A 24577-nucleotide genomic window follows, 5' to 3' on the forward strand; every position below is an offset into this window, starting at 1 on the left:
AAGAAATTTGATTTGTGATGATACTGAAATTCATTTAGCGATGTTATACGTAATTAGTTTTAGCGATTATTGCAATTTGTCGACGGTGGTGGATAATATGTGAACATGTGGGAATATTTTTTTGTGTTGGTTTCAAGTGTTATTCCATGTAAGTGATTAAAAATATTTATACTTGCATATTAAGTACTATTTCCATTTTTTTATAATTTGATTATTCGCATTATTATTCAAATTTTCTTCAAAATAACGCAAAGCTTTTATCACATAAGTATCTAGATCTTTATATGAGCCGTTGACTGCACAACTCCATTAACTACTTATATTCATATCTTAACACTTATATCCATATCTTTTTATATTTATTAATTATTTTACCATTTTTACAAAAATCAGACGTTACCATTTCTTTAATGTTATGAATATACCAAGTGGTTTTCAACTTAAATTTAAGATTTTTCAAAAGTGAAGTTAATAAATTGTGCAGTGACGGCTCATATACCGGGTGCGTCTCAAAAGTGGCTCACCCCTATAACTTTTTTTTTATTTTTTCAGATAAAAAACGAGATTTGGTATGTTATTATATGACATAAATTAGGATTCATTGCTGTATTCAATTGTTTTTGGTCACCTCCTATTTCACCGGAAATGACTACAACTTTTGATTTTTAAATGGCCACCTCGGTGTTTTTTTACTTTCTTCGATAGAAAATGACATTCTGATTAGAATAGCATATCATATGTCAACTTTTGACATTCTCGCATAATAAAAAATATTTTAAAATTCAATATAGAGTGCCATGGCTATGTTAAAAACACTAATTCTTAATCAAGGAGCATTGGAAAAATAGATTTGATCGTCTAATGTTTTTAGTGTCTTATCCTGGCCAGTTAGAAAATGCTGAAATCGTAGTTTTAATAATATCTCAATTTTTTCAAATGGAACAAGTGTGGCTCATTAGCATATTTGGAAAAAGCATTTTTTTACGAATAATTTGATACCACACACTTGGTATTTCGAGTCAAATTTTCGTTACGAACCACAAGTTATAATTTCAAATAAACCATATGCGAAAATGTCAAAAGTTGACATACGATATGTCATTCTCAGGGGCCGGAAAGTGAAATAGCAAAAACGGTTCCACCGTTTCCACGGAAATTTCAAATAAAATAGTTCCAGCCTCGGGCGCTAGGTGGTAGTGCAATTAATTTTTAGGTTAAGAAGTTGCTACTAGTTATTGCCAGATTGTCAAATTCTCAAAAAATATTGTCGTTGCCATAGCGCCAATCATCAAAAATGATTATCAAAACGTTTTTCAAACTATAATTTGTTATATGTGTTTTTATTAGACAATTCCTTTTGTTTGTGGCCCTAAAAATATAATGTAAGTCTTTTATTTTTGCCATCAATTAAGTACCTATTTATATTTACTCCATTTACAAAACTTTGAGCGTATTACGTTGGTCTTGTTTTATTATAATAAACGATGTTTAAATATTTTACTTAAAACTTAAAATAATAAATATATTTACACATGTTTAGCTTTAATTTTATTTAATAATTGTATAAATTATACTGTTAAATCTTATTTTTTACACATCACAACGCTACTTGTTATTAGTATTGTTGAATTTGTGTAAAAAATAAGATTTAATAATCAAATTTAATTATTTTAAAGCAAAATTCAATAAATACGCTCATTTAAAAAGCCCGCGCTTTGATCCATTTAAAACAAGCCCTACTCAATAGATGGCGCCACTTCTGTAGGACCATTTTTCAGTATGGCAGAATCCATTCTTTTTCTAGCTAGGTATATTCTTTGGTCATTCTATTCAGAGTGTTATTTTCTATCGAACAAAGTAAAAAAAAATATCCAGGGTGCCATTTAAAAATCAAAAGTTGTAGTAATTTCCGATGAAACAGGAAGTGACCGAAAACAATTGAATACATCAATCATTGCTAATTTATGTCATATTACCATTTAAAAACATACCAAATCTTGTTTTTTTTAACTGAAAAAATAAAAAAAAGTTATAGGGGTGAGCCACTTTTGAGACGCACCCGGTAGAGACAAATTTATCTTCTTTTACTTCATCTTTATGAGAAAAGAATGCCGCTTTTTTTAGTCTTCATCTTCAATAATAATATGGCGCCTACTTTTCATATTAAAATATTTATTATAATCATTACGCTCTTTAAAATTTACTTTTATTAAATATCAGTTATAATTATTTACCAAACCAAACCAAGTACTAAATTCATTAAAGCGTTTGTCCGCATGCTAAAGAGATGCTTTAATGTATTTTAATTAGTTAAACTATATTTGATATATCTGACATATACGAAATAAAGATTATTAAGAAAATCTTGAAATATAGGATTATAAAGTTGGTAAAAATGCTTAAAAATATATACAGGGTGTCAAAATATAGTATATCTAACTTTCGTGGGTGATTCTACAGACGCCTTAAAATGCTTCCCGAAGATGTTACAGCCTTGGAAAGGTTAAATAAAAATAATATATTTTGTTTATTTTAAGAACATTGGTAAACCATTTTTCTTGAAATTTTGTACACTATACACACATTTTAATGGCAAAGCGAATGGCAATTGTGAAAAATACCGTAACAGCCCTGAAACGGTATATTCCATTAGGGTAGTATTGGTGGTACTTCTTTTATCCTTATAGATACATTAATTTCAATAAATGATATAAAAAGCTAGAACTTTTTTACGTAAAACAGGTGCTCTTCGTTTAGTTCGAAAAGGTGAACGGTTTTCAAGATATCTGCGTTTAAAGATTACAACACATCGATTTTGGTATTGGTGAAATGATAAAATGTAAAGAAATTTTAAATAAATTAATCTCCAGATTTCGATAATAGTAAAATCGATCCATCGGAACCTTTAAACGCAAATATCTTGAAAATCGTTCTAACCTAACCGTTTCGAACTAATCGAAGAGAACCTTTTTACATAAAAAAGTCGTAGTTTTAATTTTAATTTGTTGAAATTACTGTATCTGTAGGGATAAAAGAAGTGCCACTAGTATTTTAGGTCATATGCTCATAGGAAGTTTTTGTTTTATTTTTATCTGTAGTATAAACCACCGAAGTTAGATACACTATTTTTTTGACACCCTGTGTAATTTATATATTATATTGTTTGAATAAATTAATAGCGAAATTTTTAAAATCTATAAGGAAAAATTAGTGTTAGGTAAAAGCAAATACCAATTGATTTTAATACAATTTGAAAAAGTGAAAGTTTTATTATATTTAATTCTGTAATTTCAGTTCGCTAATCTCCTCTCAGATGCAACGGATTATTTTATGACGTGACCATGATTATCCGTCAAAAATTAACTGAAATTAAATCATAACAGCAATTTTTTTTTTCAATTAAAAATATTATCACTTTTTCACTTTTATTTATGTTAGTTAATTTAGTTTTAATAAAGGTAGTAAAAAATTATAATTATTAATATTCTAGTATTAATGGGATCTTGAGGAAGGTAATCTTACATATTCAGATAATTTTCCTTTGTCCTACAGTAAGAAAGGAATTTAAATGGGAAGGATTAATTTTTCGCACATTTAAAATTTTTTAAAATCATCCGCAGTACTACTTCTTTATCATTTTAGAGCCACTTTTGCTAATCATTTTAGCAACAAATGATTAAAACTAAGTTAACCAAAATTGTAAATGTACAGGGTGGGCCAAATCGGTTAGGCTCGTAAAGAAAAACATCCTTTTCTATAGGAGATAAAGGAAAACTAATATCGGTGTCTGGAGCTCAATTTTTATCAAAAACATATCTGTTACCGTTTCGAAGTTACGGGGTGTTTTTCAAAAATGTGCATTCTTAACAAATCGCTGTAATATTTTTGCTATGGAATTATATTTTTAGAAAGGTAATTTTAAGTTCTTTTCAGTTAATTAAAAATATACAAGGTGTCCCAAATAAAAAATCAATTTTTCTGTTGATAACTCTTAAATTATTAATTTTAAAAAAATTATACTTAAACCATTAAATTCTACGTAAAGAAGTGCTTTGGGAATATTTTCATAAAAATACAAGATTTTCCATACGAAAAAAGTCACAGCGATTTGTTAAAAATGCCCATGTAACTCCGAAACGGTAACAGATATCGATGTGCGGTTTTCACCATCATGTTTTTGATCAAGAGCTCCAGACACAGATATAAGTTTTCTATAGTTTCCTATAGAAAAGTGTGTTTCCCTTTAAAAGCGTCCAATTTGACCCACCCCGCACATAATATAGATTATTATATGCCATCCGACTATGCTATCATGAACAGCAAAATATGACAATGAAAAAAAAATGGGTGCACTGTCGTTGTGTTTGGTTTGTAAATAAAGTTTGTTAACCTGTAATTTGTATGTGCAACAATTTTAACCTAAGTTTTGTTATTAAATTAATTTACTAATATTAAAATTATTCATAACATAAAAAAAACAAATATATTTGCTGCTAAAAACCATTTTTCGAATACATTTTCTAGTTAATTTTTAAAATTATAAATTATATTATGTAAATAAAGGATAAATTTTAAATTAATGTTAAAATAATATTTTAACATTATACTATACTAACAGTATATTATACTTAATAAATCTTAATGATTCTGTCTAAAAATAAGAAACAAACTGTTGCAAATATTTATATGTAAAAATTGATGTTTTTTTTAATTTAAATTTTAATTTTTGAATTTCTATTAGATATTTAAATTAGCATAATTTTATCAATGTACAAAAAATATCTTAATGATGTAAGAACATCTGTCTGTGCTACTTATAGCTATTTTTTGTATGCCAAAATCCTTTATTAATAGTAATCCATTAATAATCCATTAATCGATTAAACTTAATATGCAAAAAGAATCCGAAAACTTTTTAAAGAATTCAAAAATACGGTGGAACAAAGTAATTTCTTCTTTTTTCAAATGGATAAGCAGGTGGTCTTGACATGTGCGAAAAGTGGTACATAATTTTGAATACATTTTAATAATTATATTTTTATAAATTAATAATAGCATATAAGATATGCGAAAAGCTATACTCTCCGATTAATAATGCAAAAACATTTATTAAAAAACATTGTTTGACAAGATGATAATTTTGTTAGGTACATCTGATTTTATTTTCAGACGCTTGGACACAGAATAAGACAGATTATACCTTGTACACTCATCAGTTCCCAAATACCAGGCAACTTACACTCTCTTTCGGACCATGTCGAGTAGTACTGAATCCGTAAGTAAGGATATAATTTACTCATCGTTTTTCAAATATATTATTAGATATGTTCCAGCCCCTAATTCAACCTTTTTTTTTTCAAACTCGAACAAAAAAAGAATTTTGAAAAAAAAATGATTTTCAAAAAGTTTCACTCAACTTGCCTAAAAGATATTATTTATTCATAACGAATTTTTATTATAACAATAAATAGTTATTTTTTAATATAAGATAGCCTCAAACCCTGATAGCTTTTCATTTTCTATTAAATATAGCTGACTAAAAATTACATTCAAATAGCTATACAAGTGGGCAATTTAAAAAATCTCTTATTTTATTGAGCGTCAAATATAATGGTTATTTTTATAGATTTGTTTCAATTAGGGGGGGGGGGATTTGGTTAAAATATTAAGACAGGTTCTCACCTATCAGTATTACTGAAGTAAAGTTCATGAATGACGGAAAACACGGTGTTCGCGCGTGGTTTTGCTAGTAGAATACATTCAGTTGGTCTAGACATTTTTCTTTTATCTCGTAAACATGAAGTCGACAAAATTACATTAATTGGTTTTGTATTAAAAGAATTAGTTGTGGAAGTCAATTCTTTCAATATTTCCTCAAATTTTGGAAAACAACAAAAAAATAGATACAATCTCTACTCATACACTTCTTTAAAATTACCAAATCTAGAACTAGATAGTAGATTCCATAAAAGGAGGGAAGTTCACCGCGACCTTATATATCTATTATGTCTCCCTTTCTTGAGTTATAGGCTTGGTGCATTTCAGTTGATTTGAATAAATTCCGACCGCAGCACTTCAACGGCAGAAATCAGAAATTATCAGTATGTATTTCACGCCGCCGCGCCGCACCGCGCCACACCGGGCCGCACAGTGGTGTGAAACTGATAATATAACGAAAAAAGCCTATATTTCCTAAACCGTTAATCCAATGGCATTGGGACGGATTTTATTCGATTCAGCTTAATAAAATACATCAAATAACAGGGTTTAATAAATTTATTTAAAAGTAAACTGAGCACCAATTGAAACGTAACGTAAAAATATTTGCATCAAGTTGAACATATTGTATTTTCTGAACTATTGAAGGCGTTTTGAATTGCTAGCCAGATTCTGAAACGCTTTTTTATCGAATTATTGGTCAATACCCATAATACAGGGTATAACAATAAAATGCTAATGTTTATCTATGTCGTCTCTAGTGAAGTAACGACTTGCTCTAGAAAGTTGATTTTTTTACTAAAAGATAGTTAATTGGCTCTTCTAAAAACTGTCGGATTTTTTGTTTTTCATTTAATTTAAAAAATAAGCATTTTTTCCAGGCTTCAACTAGTAAAATATAATTTGCAATATTAATGGTTTGGTTTGGAATAATAGTTTTGTTTTTTAATAGACTAGTGATTAAATGTTTTATGGACATCTTCTAAAATTATAAGTATGTACCTTTAAAAAGTTTTGTTGTAACCGAAATAGCCCCAATTATGACCCTACTAGCTAAACCGGTGATTAAAATTATGCTCGCCACTCGTTATCGTAGTTGAACTCATCTAAAAAGTTTTGTATTTTTGTATACTAGTTACGATATTACGTTTACGATATTCTCCGATCGTGGCAGCACCGGAGAAGAATGCCCCAAGCCTATCATCATGCATCAGCCTATCAACTCATCATACAGTCTCAGGCTTTTATCAAAAGCCAATATCTGAGACGGTTTATAGATGTTAGTTCTCTATCTCTGATATCTATCCGATATCAGTCGTACCAAAATTTATGGCACGAATGATTGTCGTCTCGGCACACTCAGTGATGAGGTGTTCTGGTGTTTCCCCATTTTCCCCACATAATCTGCATTCGCTGTTGTTTAACCCCGAACAATCCAAAGATTGTTCTTACTTAATTCAACCTCGGTCGTAAGTTCTTAGGAATAGTTCGAAGAAATATTTCGAAGGAATTTCTTCCAGTGTCTTAGACCGTTGGAGAATTCTTATTCCAGATTATGGATAGAGTCTTCCATATTCTTGAGTAAATGTAGAACTAGCTTTCGCTAACTGAAAGTATGAATAAACTCATTATTTTTACGGAAAACCTGTTTTCAAGTTCATTATCCATTCAGTCCCACTGAATTAGTCACACTGCTTCGGTAAAATTTATAGATGAGAACCAACCTTTACTCAGAGATAAAAATTATATTATTATTTCATTTTTATAGAGATATTTTTTTAAGAATGTTATAGATGTTTTATAGATAAAGAATATCATATTATATTTGCTTTAGGCAATGTCCCGATCCGGATATCACATTTTTCATGTATTCGACGAGAAATCCAGAAAATCCGGAACAAGTTTACATGGCTACCCACGTACGTGGAACAAATCTGCACAAAACCGTATTCGATCCATCGAAGCCAACAAAAATCATTATCCATGGATATAATTCAAACATGTTTTTAAACGGACTAATTGAATTAAGGAGAGGTATGATTAAATATATTTCAAAATACAGTGTGGCACAGCATTCCGAAAAAATATCAGGTTTGCTGGTTAAGGTTTTAAAGCGCCCATTTTAAAAATATCTTCTTATGATTATGCATGTTTTCAAATAGTTTTCACGAAACGAAGCGATGTATTTTATAGAATTATATAGGTATTCGTTTCTAGAGTGGTGTAGTTTCAGTACAACAAGTTCTTTATTTCAGAATACCTTAAAACTAATGACTACAATATTTTCGCCATTGACTGGAGCCCGCTCAATAAATCTCCTTGTTATCCAGCCGCAGTTTGGAATGCTCGTCACGTCGGTACTTGCACCGCTCAATTAGTGGACAGAATAAGAGATATGGGTGCCAAAGATATACACGTAATCGGTTTTAGCTTAGGTGAGTCAAATATTTAACTAGTAACTCACACACACACACAAACCAATGATTTTATAAATAACTTCTACAAAATATTTAATAATTTATTTTATAATATAGAAAATATTTAATTTACGACCCTGTAATAAATTCGCAACAGAATGTTCCGTTAATGTTAATGGCAGATTTTGTGGGCATAATTCCATAGCAAAAATTAGCTGATTATATTTTTTGGTTACTTGTCAACGGCATGAACATGTTATCTTTTTTGTTTTTTTTTACACCTTGCAAATGCGCATGTTGATTCATTTCTTTTGAGGTGGGGGAGGATAATCAGTAAGGACTAGGGAATATAGATCCCACTGGACCTATTATACATCCTTCAACGTTAGACGCACATCGTCTAAGCTATCAATTACGAAACAACTCAGTGGTGTATCTTATAAACCAACCACAGCACTTTAGACTTTACCCAACAGCACTGGTGCTACATAATGTCGTCAAAACCAGATATTTATGGATGGAATTATTGTTTATGACTTCTATTGTACAAGTGAAAAGGTGGCAACTGTTCAATGCTATCCAAATTTTTCAACCTCCATTTCCATTTCTTGGTGGTGGGTGGTGGTCGAGGTGGTAGTGCCCGGTGGCGTAGAGGTACAGGCTCTCGTCTACCAATCTCAAGGTAGTGGGTTCCAATCCTACACCCGGCATTTCATCAGCCGACTATTTTTATTAAAATTAAAATAGTTTGGGTACCTAGGTCGACTCAGCCTTAAATGAGTACTTGGGATTCACAATCCTGAAGTAATAATAGGCAGCTGAAGCGTAGTGCTAGCCACATTACCTTCCTTGTATACCGGACGGCTCTAGCATGGCAAGCTGTACCTTGCTACTCCCAAGGCGTTAAACACTATATACGGAAGCTATTATTATTATTATTTCAATTTCTTCCATATTATCTTAAACAAACGCATTTGTCTTCAAAACAAAGATACCAAAAAAGGAAGTAATGGGTGAGAGTACCATCTTTCTTTTTCTGAAGTTAGTGATGACATCATCCACAATATTGAAATGATCAATCACAATGAATGATGGGCCATTTTTTACTTACTTACTGCCATTACTCGCTGGCGAGTAATTGACACGCATCAGAAGATGGATTCGCAAAGCGTTTTCTTTCATGGGCTTTTCTGTAACTTTTAAGCCCGATACGTGATGTTATCTCTCTTCCGCACTCCGGTCATTGAAAAACCTCATTACTTTGTTGCCTCTTTGCTTTTTGGTTGTCGTTGTTAACTGAGTATACAATTCTTCTCCGTTGCGTCCTATTGTGCACTGCTTCCTCCCATTCTGCATGCTTATCCCCTTGGAGGAATATCTTTATACTTGTATGTTTGATATACTTTTGAGTTGTCTACCAATTTTTGTCTTATCGTCTACAAGCTCACCACAAGTAAAAAAAAGTTTTTGGTAGAGGATTTCATCCTGCATACGTGACCAGCCCATCTTAAGCTGGATTTAGTAATTATGATTTCAACGCTCTAGCAGCTAGCTTTTTCAGGCACCGATATGTTAAACACATGATGGTAGAATTTGATCCTTAACAGTTGTCTTAGGTGTCTCTGTTGCAACTTGTCTAATGCGTTCACATGCTGGCGGTACGGTACCCAGGTTTTGCTTCCATATATCATGGTGGGGATTATTATTACTCGGTACACTGCTGTTCGTAGCGTTGTTTCGTAGTTGTTCATTGCTTAATTTGTTCAGATTCTCTAGACATTCTGACCAACTTCAAATTGATGAGTTACTGAGTTGATCGCTTTTAGCGCTGATATTGTGATGATCGTTTATTTTACTGATATGGATAGTTGTTTCATTGTAGTCTTGTAAAAACTGTTTTTTTTTTGTAGAAAAAATATATTTTAAATATAAATCTAAAAATATATTTTTAGGCTTGAGTTAAAAAAATATATAACAAAATTATTAATTTTATTTACTTATACAACCTCTATTTAACTCCAAACACTTAACTAAACGTCCAGGTACACCCGAAACTAGGTCCACACCATAATGTTCAGTGGCGGTAGTCCAGGCCTTTAAAACTGAGCGAATCAAATCTTGTTTATTTCGTGGAGCTGCTCGTTCCACTTCAATCTTCATTAGTCCCTATTTGTTTTTAATGGGACTAAGGTCTGGTGAAGCTGCTGGCCATGGAATTGTTACCAAATGGTGTTCTTGCATCCAAGCTTGAGTTTAGACAGACATATGGCATCTTGCATTATCCTGCTGAAAACGCCACCCCTCTGGATATAAAACATGAGCCGTTTCAAGAAGAGAACCATTTAAAATATCACAATATTTTGCACTATTAACAGTCCCATCAACTATATACAGAGGTGTAGCACCACGCTGGATATTGCTCCCCAAACCATTATTTTAGTGGGAAATTTTGAAACTTGAACGGTAACATTTTTTTTTGATAGGATTTTTAGGTGGTTTCCACCAAGCTGGAAACAACTTTCGTCAGAAATAAAAATATTATTAAAATTACCTTCTTCAAAACGTTGACAAAAATCCATTCTTCGCTGCCTTTGTAGAGGTGTTATTGCAGGGATTTATTTTGGCTTCATTGATATTGTTACGGATTCCGTGGGTCCACTAATTTAAACTCACGATAAAATACTTAACGAATTTATTTTCTCACTTTATACACAATTACTAACTTATAACACACAACAAACTAACTATTTATAAGATTCCTTCACCAAATTGTCCGATTTTCAATTTTTACGCGGTATATTCAAATTTCAAAAAACTCTCAGTTGTCGATGGCTCCGGCTTATATACTCTATTGACTGCTTCTCGAAATTTCCCCAATTCTCGGAAAGCGTACTTCTTCATACCAGACAATTCTATTGTCTGATTCCCTTACTTCTCGACTTGACTAAAAGATGGCGCCTGAAAAAGTCTTTTAATTTCTGGCGGATACGTTGCGGTTGTGCAGGCAACCAGTAATACATTTTAATTTCTGGCGGATAGGCCATTTTCTTGACATTGCCCCTTCTCAAATTTGATCGTCCCGATCAAGGTTTCCTGTCTGATATCTCTTCAATCGATCCAGATGAACTACTTTCATCTTACTTCTAGGGCTGCGTTGAATCCGGTACACAACATCATTTATCCTCTTGATGACTGTATAAGGACCTTCCCATGCTGGAGTTAACTTTGGGGACCTCCCTTTCTTGCGCTGTGGGTTATATAACCATACCATATCGTCCTGTTGAAATCCCGTAGAATTAGCTCTGAGGTCGTAACGAGCTTTCATCCGGTCACTGGCTAGCGTAATCTTACTTCTCACGGCCTTATGAATTCCCAATAACCTTTCCTTCAGTTCATCCGCGTAGTCCTCTACGTTCGTGGTGCTGTCGTCTGGTGATCCGAACACCAAGTCACAAGGCAACCGTAATTCTCGACCAAATAAAATCTTCGATGGTGAAAGTCCGGTGGTGTTGTGAACTGCACTTCTATATGCCATTAGGAATAGTGGTATATGCTGATCCCAATCTCTTTGATGTTCATCCACCATTTTCGAGAGATGTTCTTCAATGGTCTTATTGAATCTCTCGACCATCCCATCAGACTGCGGATGTAAAGCTGTTGTCCTAGTCTTGTGAATACCAAGCAGATCACACATCTTCTGGAACAGTCTTGACTCGAAGTTCCTTCCTTGGTCAGTGTGAAGCTCTAAAGGAATTCCAAATCTACTGAAGACATTATTGACTAATACTTCAGCTACAGTCGATGCTTCTTGGTTTGGAATGGCAAAAACTTCTGGCCATTTACTGAAATAATCCATCGCCACTAAAACGTACTTGTTGCCCTTGTGCGTTTCAGGGAATGGGCCTGCAATGTCAACAGCGATTCTTTCGAATAGCAGTCCAACGTTATATTGTTTCATTTTTCCCCTAGAGCGAGTGCTTGGCCCTTGGCTGGCTGCACAAGTTTTACATTGTCGACACCATTTCTTGACATCTTCGCAATAATCCACCCAGTAAAAACGATCTCTCAGCTTGCTCAAGGTCTTGTTTACCCCAAGATGGGCTCCAGTTTTACCACCGTGAATTTCTTCCAATACCTGGGTAACTTTCTTCCTTGGTACCAGTAACTGAGTTGTTACTGTCCTGCCATCCGCACTTTCCCACGTGCGCTTTAACAATCCATTCTCAATAACCAGTGAATTCCACTGAGCCCAGAGAGCTTTGAAAACTAGCCCTCTGTCCGCAATATCCTGCCACGGTGGTCTCTCGCCGTTACCTTCCTTGAGCCCTAGTATTGCTCCGATGTCTGGATCTTCCATTTGGTCTTTCCTCAACTGTGCCGTCGTCCACTGTTCATCAGCTCCAAGCTTAAAACTCCTTATCATGACAGTGCCTTCACGTTGTTCCGTTTTACAGCAGTGCTTACAATCGGTTTGACAGGGTCTTCTGGATAAACCGTCTGCGTTACCATGCATCTTCCCAGCACGATGTTGGATGGTAAAGTGATACTGCTGGAGCTTCTCGAGCCATCGTGCTATTTGGCCTTCAGGTTGTTTCATCTCCATAAGCCATTTGAGAGCCGCATGATCTGTCCTAATTAAAAATTCTTGGCCATACAGGTATTTATGAAATGATCAACTGCCTTCACAATTGCTAGCAGCTCCTTCCGGGTAACGCAGTAATTCCTTTCTGGTTTGGATAGAACTCGACTGTAATATTCTATCACTCGTTCTTCGCCATCTTGCACTTGTGATAGCACTGCACCTATGCCGATATTGCTGGCGTCGGTATCCAGGATATACCTCCCTTGTTGTTGCGGGTAGGCTAGAATAGGACTTGAACATAAAGCCGCCTTAAGTCTTCCAAAGGCTACATCACAATCGGTGTTCCATTCGTAGCCGACTTCATCACCTGTAAGTCTATGTAAGGGTGCAGCTATATTGGCAAATCCCTTGACAAATCTTCTGTAATAGGTGCATAAACCCAGAAAACTTCTAAGTTCATGTTTGTCGCGAGTTTAGGCCAATCCTTGATTGCAGCGATTTTCTTCTGGTCAGTGTAAATTCCGTCTGCTGAGACTACATGGCCCAAAAATTCCACTTGTCGCTGGAATAAGCTACACTTCTTCGGGTTCAAGTACAGGTGAGCATTCCGTATGCGGCCGAAGACTTCTTCTAGATTTCGCAAATGCTCCTCAAAAGTTCTTCCCATAACCAATACATCGTCGAGGTAAACCAAGCACGTTTTCCAAGTTAATCCTCTTAACACCACCTCCATGAGACGTTCGAAAGTGGCTGGAGCATTGCATAATCCAAACGGCATGACCTTGAATTGGTATAGTCCTTTTCCTGTAGAAAAAGCTGTCTTTTCTTTGTCTTCCTCGTCCAGACCAACTTGCCAGTATCCACTCTTTAAGTCGAGAGTGGAGAACCAGCACGAACCTGCCAGAGTTGTTAATGTGCCATCTATACGTGGCAGTGGGTAGCTATCTTTCTTAGTGACGTCATTGAGCTTCCTATAGTCCACCCAGGATCGTGTACTACCATCTTTCTTCGTCACCAAAACAACAGGAGATGACCATGGACTTGATGATTCTTCGATAACTCCATCTTCTAGCATCTTATCTACCATTGTCTCCATTTCATGTTGTTTGGAAAGGGGCACCCTTTTAGGACGTTGTCGAATCGGCTGGGCATGACCAGTATTAATCCGGTGCTTCACAAAATCCGTTCTTCCACTGTTGTTCTTTTCAAAAATACTGCCATGCTTTAACATGAACTCCTTAGCCTTCTGTTTCTCATCAGATGTTAGGTGATCCCATGGCTGCTCTAGATGTTTTAGTGTTTCTTTGGATGCCATTTGTGTAACAGCTGATGACACTTCATCACATCGGGTGACACTTCTTACAGGTTCGCAGATGGCTATCTTGTCACCTTTTTGGATCTTGACACAATTCGGGAAACATTCGCAATTCTGATCGGTATATTCTCGTCGGTGTTCACCAATGATTTTCCTACTAAGTACCTATCCTGTTTGTTGTCGCTACTTTGTACCAGTCCAACACAGCACCCAGCGATTTTCTCCACTTTACCGAATACGATTTTCTCGGTATTACCAGGTATCACCACAGTTTCCGCTGATCTTACATCCATTCTGCCTGGTCCCTCGTCTGGAGATAACATGAACTCTTCATTTCCAATATTTAAGATATTTCTCTGGTGATCGAACGAAAATCCATGTTGACGAATCACATCCATGCCCAAGATGAAGTCATCTTCAATATCTGCCACTAAAACGCTATGCTGGAACTTCAAATTTCCTAACTTCAGTTCGACGATAGCCTCTCCGTACAACGGCCATTTCCCCCGTAACTGTACGTAAACACACTCTTCTTCTCAGAGGCACCAGCTTCAATCCTTGCACTGAGTTAGCCCGCACCAACGAAACCATAGCGCCAGTGTCCACTGTCATTCGGATTCCCTTTCCATTGACTTTCCCGTCGATCACCAAACTGTCAGCGGTTCTTCCTAGATTTCTAATGGAAAAAATCCTTGGGGCTCTGTTCTCCCCAGTCAATACTCGCCCCTTAGTATTGACTGATTTTAGTTTTCCTGGTGCCTACGTTCTCTGGATGGTGAACGGGATCGCATTTGAACGCGGCAATACCGTTTAATGTGGCCATTCCTGCCACCTCTAAAGCACCTTATGTCCTGGAATCTTCTCTGGTTTTCTGTCTGGGTGTTGCTGACTCCCTTGTTTATTAGTAGCTCACATAGTTTGTCGACTTTCTTACACATCTCCTCCAAACCTCTGTGAGTGTTTTCGGGCTGTTCCTCGACCGCTACCGATCTTATCTTCGGTCTAGGGATGGCGCTAAAAGCAGCTTCGATTTCCAGCGCCCTGACCAGTGCTTCGCTGCTGGTAGAAAATCGGGATATTTGCAGCGCCCTCTCTAATTCGTTGTCCCTCAGTCCGCTGATAAAGCACTGAGCAGCGAGTTCCTCCCTAAATCCTTCCGGTGCTTCTGGATATGCCAGGTGTACCAGCCGACGTAAGTCTGCTTCAATTCCTGCAGACTCTCCGGACCTCTGCAGGCGTGACTTGATCTGGGCCTGGTAAAGTTGACGTCGATGTTGGTCGCCATATCTTCTGTCCAGTGCAGCGACCAAAGTTTGGTATTCCTGCTGTTGGGCTGCAGGAATAGTTTGCAGGAGTTCCAGGGCAGGGCCACGCAGCGCGATGACAAGTGCCGCTGCTTTCTCCTGGTCAGTCCATCCATTGGCAGCAGCCGCTGCTTCAAACTGGCGGTGGTACATCGTCCATGTCGTTTGTCCATCGTAGGTCGGGGCTTTAAGGTTCGCAGTTCCCGGAACGCCAGGTGTCCTTACTTGTACCTTGGTCTTCTGTAGGTCCATCTCCAACTTTTCTATCTTCTGCTGAAGGCGCTCCTCCAGATCTTCTACGGCTTCTTGGAAGTGGTTCTGCTGTTCCTGGCAACGTTCTTCCAACATTGCTTGTTGCTGTTCCCCCAAGCTTTTCTGAAGTCGAATTTCTTGATTTTCTAAAGTTTTCTTAAGACGGTCCTGATCTTCTTGTCTTTCTTTCTGGCGGCGCGTTTCTATATCTTCTAAAATTTCCCTCCATTCATTCTTCTGACGAATTTCTAAATTGCCTAAAATTTTCTCAAGCCGGTCCTGTTCTTCTTCTTTGTCTTGTTGTCGTTGAATTTTCAAATCTTGGAAAATTTTTTCAAGCCGGTCCTGTTCTTCCTGTTTCTCTTTCTTTTGACGGGCTTCTAAACCTTCTAACATTTTCTCTTGATTTTCCATAAGTATTTTCTGTAGATGGTCTTGTTCCTCTTCTTTCTCTTTTTCTAGTCGGGCTCGCTCTTCTTCTCGTTCTTTACGGAGTCTTTCTTGCTCTTCTGCTTTTTCTTTTCTCAGCCTCTCTTGTTCTTCTGCCTTTTCTCTTCTCATATTCTCCATAAAATCGCCCAATAATTTGCTTACTTCCTCCATTTTCTTCGCTTGCTGTCTCGTACCAACCATAAAAATTCCCAAATTCGGTGTAAAAATCGTCCAATCCACTTAATTTCTTCTTAAAATCCTCTTGAATCCCACTTCTGACACCAATTGTTACGGATTCCGTGGGTCCACTAATTTAAACTCACGATAAAATACTTAACGAATTTATTTTTCTTACTTTATACACAATTACTAACTTATAACACACAACAACTAACTATTTATAAGATTCCTTCACCAAATTGTCCGATTTTCAATTTCCACGCGGTATATTCAAATTTCAAAAAACTGTCTCAGTGGTCGATGGCTCCGGCTTATATACTCTATTGACTGCTTCTCGAAATTTCCCCAATTCTCGGAAAGCGTACTTCTTCATACCAGACAATTCTATTGTCTGATTCCCTTACTTCTCGACTTGACTAAAAGATGGCGCCTGAAAAAGTCTTTTAATTTCTGGCGGATACGTTGCGGTTGTGCAGGCAACCAGTAATACATTTTTAATTTCTGGCGGATAGGCCATTTTTCTTGACAATATGTAGCCTTGTCTATATGTAGCCTAGACATGCGGACGGTTTCTGAACACACTTTTAATTTTCGCTGACCAAATCTGTTAGCCAATTTGCGAAACCCTAGGCGCGGATTCTGTCGTCCTAATGCCACTAATCTTACGCGATCTTCCTGAAACTGGTCCATGCTTCATATCTCTGCCATTTTTTATCCTCTTTATTGTCTCATATACTGCACTTTTTCCGAGTTCAGTCAATTGCACTAATTTTTTAACGTTTCGAACACCTTTTGTATACAAATATTCCACCGTTTCTTTTTTTTTACTTGCGGCATTATTGATTTTTGTATAAGCTTGGCTATGGCTAGATAAACAGCGATTTGTACGAGCTCACGGTTTAGTTGGCATTTTAACGGTTGTTTTGATGTTTGTTCCCTGAAAGTTGAATAGAAATAGAAGGTAAAGTTGACAGACTTAAGGGAGAAAAAAAGTTGAATACCTGGTTTGATTGTATTAGTTGAATATTTGCTTCGTTAATATTTTCGAGATTCCGAGGTTGCCAGATCTTCATTTGGATTTAACATGAGTAAAGGAACTAGAAGTGCGTCAGTGTCCAATCCCCATGATGATAACCAACTAGAGACGATAATAACTAAGCTCGTCCCAAAATTGAATCAAAGAATTGAGAATCAGTTGGAAAACTTAAGTAACAGATTTGAAAAAATAGAAAACAGTGTTGGGAGTATTATGGAGAAACTTAATACAATAGAAAGTATGACCCAGTCCAATAGACAGTCTATAATAAAGATGGAAGGAAGAATGGATAACCTCGAATATAAAATCAGACAAAATTCTTTAAGAGTTGTTGGTTTGGAAGATGGCTCAGACGAAAACTTAGTGTCTAAAATGCTTACTCTACTCAATGATGCTGTAAGGGTGAAATGTTGTTTGCAAGAAATTAACAATGTTTATAGAATGGGTAAAATGGAAATTGGGAAATCAAGAGTAACAATAGTTTCATTCACATCAGTCTTAAAACGCAATGAAGTTTTTAATAACAGAAGAAATCTTAAGGGGACAGGCATTTACATTAACGAGGACCTGACAGCAAAGCAACATCAAGTATTGCTGGCAGCAAGAAGGAAATATGGCATGAGAAACGCATGGTCGACATATGGAAGAATTTTGGTTAATGATGGCAACAGCGTACAAGCGTTTAAAGAGGCAGACAATGTTTAAAATCCATGTTGGCTTTTTTGCGAAATACATATCCTTTTTTTTTCTCTACCAGCACTGGTGTCTATTTTTATAATTTATTTAATGTGAATATATTTAATACCTTGGAATATTTTTACTCTCTTTTTTGCGATTACAATGTATGATTACTAATAACTAATCGAAATTAATATTTTTTTACATATACATATATATATTTGCCTGCGTATAGGTACCTGCAAAGGACTATAGTACTATTGTGATTCTTTAACTATAAAATTTTCATTTTTTCTCGCTGTAGAGAATTTATTCGACAAAAAATGTTAGATATTTCTTTTTTGTTTCTATGGTCTCATTCTAAAAAAAACAATATAATGATAGAATATTTTTACTTCGTTATAAGTTCATCAGATATGTACTGTTTTATTACCTTGTTTTTGATTATACCGTTGTATGCTTGATTTATTTTTATTTTTTTTTAATCTAATATCTGATGGGCTCGTATTTATTCGCTGAACGAGAATTATATCTCATTATTGTAGATCTATTTCTCTTTTAAATTTTCTGTGCACATTACTTTTGTTTAGCGTCTTATATGGCTTCGGCGAGCAGTAATAAAAATAAATTTTATTTTTCTCATTTTAATATAAGATCACTATGTTCAGATTTCGACAGTTTTTCTGATTATGTGGCGGCAGAGGCGTTTGATATTTATGGTCTCTCGGAAACATGGTTGAGTGAGCCTTTGAGTAGCAACAATTTTAAAATACATAACTATAATCTCGTTCGCAAAGACAGAGATGGCCGTGGTGGCGGAGTGGCATTTTATGTTGTCAATTCTTTAAAATTTCAGGTAATCGATACATCTGCCCAGCAGAGTGCCCTGGAACAACTTTGGATACGTACTAAAATAAATGGTAAAATTATTTGCTTCGGGACATTATATCGACCCCCCATGGCCAATTTGGCATCTTCTCTGGATGATCTGGAGAATGCCATTGTTAGTTTTTTGCCTGATTGCGATGTTGTCATGTTTGGCGGTGACTTGAATGTGGATATGTTGGAAGCGGGAAGCCCTGGGTGCTCTGCCATTAATCAGTTCTTCAATAAATATAATTTAACGCAATTAGTGCAGTCGCCCACTCGTATTTCTCAATTCGGGGGTAAATTAATTGATGTTTTGGTTACATCTAACCCAAAACTAATATCAGATGTGCAGGTTATTAATATGGATAATATATCTGACCATCATCTAGTATTAACAGATTTAGATCTTCAAAAAAATCGTGTGCCCATTTCCTATCGCACTTATCGTGATTATTCACATTTTGTTCTTACAGATTTTGTGAATGATCTTTTTAACGTGAACTGGCAAAACATATTTAATATGACTAATATTGATCAGATGATTACTTTTTTTCAAAAAAATATAACAGACGTATTTAATATACATGCACCACTTAAAACATCTAGGTTTTCTAAACCCCCCGCTCCCTGGATTACCGATAATATCAAATTTATGAGAAGCTGCGCCAGAAGGCTCTCACAAGATATAAAAAGTTAAAAACTGATACCTCTCTATATGAATACAAGCAGCTTCGTAATCTGGTAACAAGTGCTGTACGGAACGAAAAAAAAGCTTATCTTGAATATAAATTTAGACTAGATCCTGCTTCTTTTTGGAAAACTTTAAATAACCTTAACATTACTTCTAAAAGCTCCGATGCATCTGCCTTGCTCCAGACCTCTGATGCGGCTGATCAGCTTAATTCTTTTTTCATTAGCAGCATTCCTCAAATAGGAGTGACAAATAATAATCAATTTATAGATAAATATTCTAATAAAATTCATCCAAATGTTCACAATGCTTTTAAATTTGAAGAAGTTAATGAAGCTGAAGTTGAAAGAATCATATATTCAATTAAAACATCTTCTGTTGGCTCTGATGGCATCGACATAAAAATGATTACTTTATTGATTCCATATTTGACACCCTACATAACTTATATCATTAATAAAGCTCTTTCTTCAAACACATTTCCATTAAGCTGGAAAATGGCAGATGTAATACCGGTGCCAAAAAATGACGTTCCTAGTGAACTTTCTCATTATCGTCCTATAAGTATTCTACCCATTTTCTCTAAAATATTAGAACGAATTATGTTTACACAACTTAATGAATTTGTTCTAAATAATTCTATAATACCCGTGACACAATCTGGGTTTCGAGCGCGGCATGGCACCACAACAGCGCTCTTGCATGTTTGTGATGATATTTTTCGTTCATTAGACAGTGGAAATGTGACTGCACTTGTACTGTTGGACTACAGCAAAGCGTTTGATACCCTTGATCATAATTTACTTCTCACCAAGCTAAAATATTTTGGTCTCCATGATTCCGCTCTTATACTTTTTAATAATTATTTAAGTAATAGGAAACAACGAGTACGGCTGGCATTTACGTTTTCTGAGTACACAGATGTCAACCAGGGTGTCCCACAGGGTAGTATACTAGGACCTTTATTATTTTCTTTGTACACCTGCGACTTTAGCGAATTTTTAACTGTTTGTAAATCTCATCAATACGCTGATGACACCCAAATATACCACTCTTTTCAATTATCTAATGTCAATAATGCCTTAAGAAATATTAATTCAGATCTTGATACGATTGTAAAGGTGTCTAAATCTCACAAGCTGGTACTCAATGGAAGCAAATCCAAATTGTTGTTATTTGGCATGCCTGATCATCAATGTATGGAAGTTATTATTGATGGCACACTAGTTGTACCTTCAAGCTGTGAAAAAAACTTAGGCATATTGTTGGATAACCAACTTAAATTTGAAAATCATGTGTCCAGCGTCCTGCAAAAAGCTTATTATAAATTAAAAGTACTTTACATGCATGCAAATATTCTATCTACTGATATTAAGTTAAGGTTAACTAATTCTTTGGTGTTATCTATGATCTCCTATAGTGATGTTTTATTCTGGCCAGCCATTACACAAAGAAATAGATATAGCCTACAAAAGCTTCAAAATGCCTGCTTAAAGTTTAGTTTTGGCAAAAGAAAATTTGACCATGTCACCCCATTGTTAGAGGCGTCCAACTGGTTAACATTGGACGAACGATTCAATGTTCACTTAGCTACCCTTGTTTATAAAGTTCGTCACAGTCAACTCCCTAAATACTTATATGACAAATTAATTACTAATAATAGTATCCACGGTCGGGCAACGCGTAACTCCCGAAATTTTGTTGTACCTAAACATAGAACTTCCAAGTTTCGAGGCTCATTTAGTTATTCTGCTGTAAAAATATTTAATGGTTTACCAAATAGTGTATTATGCAGGCCCTCTGTTGGCTCATTCAGGAAGGCTGTCAAGCGTCATTATGTGAATGAGAGAAGTATTTAATTTCGTCGAGAGTATTATTTTAAAATAACTTATAATTATTTCTGTTTTTAGTTTGTTCACTTAATGCTCGCCTTTGCTATCATATTATTGTTTTCTATAATCTTTTAGTGTCATTAGTTACTGCTCACGAAAAAACTTAGACTTAGAATTTAGTTGTTAAGCTTATATTTAACAGTGCGGTTAGATGGAGTAGCATTGTGCTAGATCTCGCCGCATCTTTTATTATGATATTTTGTATTTGTTTTTCTTGGGTACTAAATAAAGACATTTATTATTATTATGTTCTTGAATCTCGGGCTTTCCGGTATTTAACGTAGTCGCGGACTTAAGTCAAGCGTCAACGCTTTTTACTGTGTATTTAAGACTTGTCGTGTAATATTACATGTGTGGAGGATAACTGTTTTTTGAATGGGTATATAAAGTTTTGGTGGAAGTTCAAGGCCTTTCAGACTATCATGTAATGATCTTGGGATCAGTCCTGTTGATGACACTATTATTGGTATAATTTTTACAATGTCCTGGTGCCACATCTGCCTTATTTCTTCTGCTAGAGGTATATATTTTTCAATTTTTTCAGTGTGTTTCTTCTTGACATTTTGTGAATTTGGTATGGATATCTCTATTAAGTATGTCGTTTTGTTGGTTTTGTGGATGAGCGTGATGTCTGGTTTGTTGTGTGGTGTGGTTTTGTCTGTGATTATATCCCGGTTCCAGTAGAGCTTGGCTGTCTTATTTTCTAGAACGTTAGCTGCTTGATATTTGTAGTATGGTGTATGGTAGCAGATGAGTGAATATTTCTTTGCTATTTCCTGATGGATTATTCTGCAAACATCGTCGTGTCTTTGGGTATATTGTCTGGAAGCAAGTATAGGGCATCCCCCGGTTATGTGTTCTATTGTTTCGGTTTGTGTGTGACATAGTCTGCATTTGTCTGTAGGTGTTTTGGGGTCTTTGATTATGTATTTCTGGTAATTACGTGTGGCGATGATCTGGTCCTGGATTGCTATTATGAAACCCTCGGTTTCTCCAAACAGGTTACCATGAGTAAGCTATGCATTGGATGCTGCTATGTCAATGTGTGGTTGTGTTAGTTGGTTTGCATGTTTTCCATGTAGGGCTTTGGATTTCCATTTTTCAATTTTAGTCTTTGTTGTTGTAATTGCATCAACTGGTATGAATGCTTCATTGTTGAATTGTAACGGTGTACCTGATGTTGTTAGGTTAACAATGCTTCGGTGTAGTGGCTGGTAACTGCTTTCTCTCTGAAATATTCTCTGAGTGTGTGTATTTGCTTGTAGTTCATGTTCTTTAGATCCATGAATCCCCTTCCTCCTTCTTTTCTTTTTAGTGTAAATCTTTCTGTTGCCGCGTGTATATGGTGTATTCGGTACTTGTTACATGTTGTTCTTGTTAACCTGTTTAGTTCTTCTAATTCTGTGTCACTCCATTTTATAACGCCAAATGAATACGTCAGGACGGACGCTGCATAGGTATTTATTGCTTTCACTTTGTTTCGACCGGACAGTTCTGTTTTGAGTATTTGTTTTATTCTGTTTTTGTATTTGCTTTTTAGTTGCTGTTTTATGTTGGCATGCTCTAATCCTGTTTTTTGTAGGTATCCGAGGTATTTGTTGTCTCATCCATTTCCATATTCTGTATGATATTTGAGTCTTGTAGAATGTATTCTTCCTGTATCGAGTGTTTTCCATTTATAATGCTGTTTATTTTACATTTATCTGTTCCTAGTTTCATTTGGATGTCTTCACTGTATGTTTCTGTAATATTGAGAAGGTTGTTGAGTTGTTTTCTGGTTGCTGCATAAAGCTTTAGGTCATCCATATATAGCTGGTGCGAGATGGTAGATGGATGTGTGAGTGAGGATATTTTATAAGCATCTTGGGGCGTTTTGTTGAGTAGGTTCGATAGGGGGTTGAGCGCAATACAGAACCAGAGTGCACTGAGGGAGTCACCCTGAAAAATTCCTCTATTAATTTGAATTGGTTCTGTGTGGATGAGTTGTTTTTTCATTTTGATGTTTAGGGTAGTTTTCCATGTTGCCATGATTCTCTGCAGAAGTTGTATGATTTGAGGGTGGATTTTGTATATTTGTAGAACTTGTATGAGCCAGGAGTGTGGGACGGTGTCGAAAGCTTTCTGATAATCTATGTATGCAAAATGTAGAGACTTACGTTTTAATTTGGCTTGAGTGTGTATTTCTGCATCTATCACCAGTTGCTCCTTGCAGCCCCTAGATCCCTGACAGCATCCTTTCTGCTTTCTGATATGATGTTATTATTCTGCAGGTGAGTGTTGATCTTTGTTGTTATTATTGCCGTTAGTAATTTATAGGTTGTTGATAAACATGTTATAGGGCGGTACTTAGATGGGTTTGCAGTGTCCGTGCCTTTGGGTTTAAGGTAGGTAACTCCCTGAGTTAAAAAAGAGGGGATGGCTTCCGTTCCTTGTACAAAATTTTGAAATATATTCGTTAGTGGTTTGTGGATGCTTGTGAATGATTTTAGCCAGTAGTTCTGTATTTTGTCGTCTCCAGGTGCTTTCCAGTTGTGTGTCTTGGATATGGCAGCTTTGATGTCTTCTAAGGTGATTGTTACATTTGGCATGGCTGTTGTATTTATCTGCTTGTTTTCTTCTTCTGTTATCCATTGAGCTTCTCTGTTGTGTTCTACTGCTTGTGACCAGATATTTTCCCAGAAGTTTTTTACTTCTGTAATTGATGGTGGATTGTTTATTTGCTGTTCCGTTGTTTCGAGAGATCTGTAGAACCTTTTTTCATTTGTGTTAAAAAGTTTGTTTTCTTGTTTTCTTTGGTGGCTCTTCTTGTATCGTTTTAGTCTTTTTGCTTGTGCCTGTAGTTGTTGTTTTTTAGTATCTAATATTTCTACTACTGATTCTTCTGAGCTGATATCTGGTAATATGTTTTGCGGGGGTCTCTTTTTTAGGTTTCCTTTCAAATGTTGTGTGATGACTCCAATTTCTTTCCTCAGTGTGGCTATCTTTTTCTGGAGCCGATGCTGCCATGGGGGTATTGCTGCTTTAGTTTTAGTTAAGTCGTTGTTTTTATTCTTCTGTTCGTGGGTTCGCATAGTTGTTGCTGCTCCACAGTATACGAGCGTGAGAATTTCTTCAATGTCTAGGCAGCTGTTTGATTCCTCAATCCTTTTTCCTATGATGTTATTAATTATTGCAATGGTGTTTTTGATATTTTGTGTGTTTTGTGGTCTG

General features: G+C 35.6%; 1 protein-coding gene across 4 annotated transcripts in view; it reads left to right on the plus strand.

Annotated features, from left to right (window-relative positions):
- The window catches only part of LOC115881864 (pancreatic triacylglycerol lipase-like), a 249470-nt gene that overhangs the window by 218974 nt on the left and 5919 nt on the right, over window positions 1-24577 (plus strand). For 2 of the 4 annotated variants that reach the window (XM_030899562.1, XM_030899561.1), the window contains exons 2-4: window positions 5170-5275; window positions 7553-7752; window positions 7974-8153. In XM_030899562.1, the coding sequence (XP_030755422.1) occupies window positions 5170-5275; window positions 7553-7752; window positions 7974-8153 (486 nt within the window). Of the gene's footprint in view, window positions 1-16; window positions 149-5169; window positions 5280-7552; window positions 7753-7973; window positions 8154-24577 lie in introns of those variants that run through there. The other 2 variants (XM_030899560.1, XM_030899563.1) reach the window with 2 other exon arrangements.

Source organism: Sitophilus oryzae, unplaced genomic scaffold, assembly GCF_002938485.1.
Source record: "Sitophilus oryzae breed Bouriz unplaced genomic scaffold, Soryzae_2.0 scaffold_1744_pilon_pilon, whole genome shotgun sequence".
NCBI lineage: Eukaryota > Metazoa > Arthropoda > Insecta > Coleoptera > Curculionidae > Sitophilus > Sitophilus oryzae.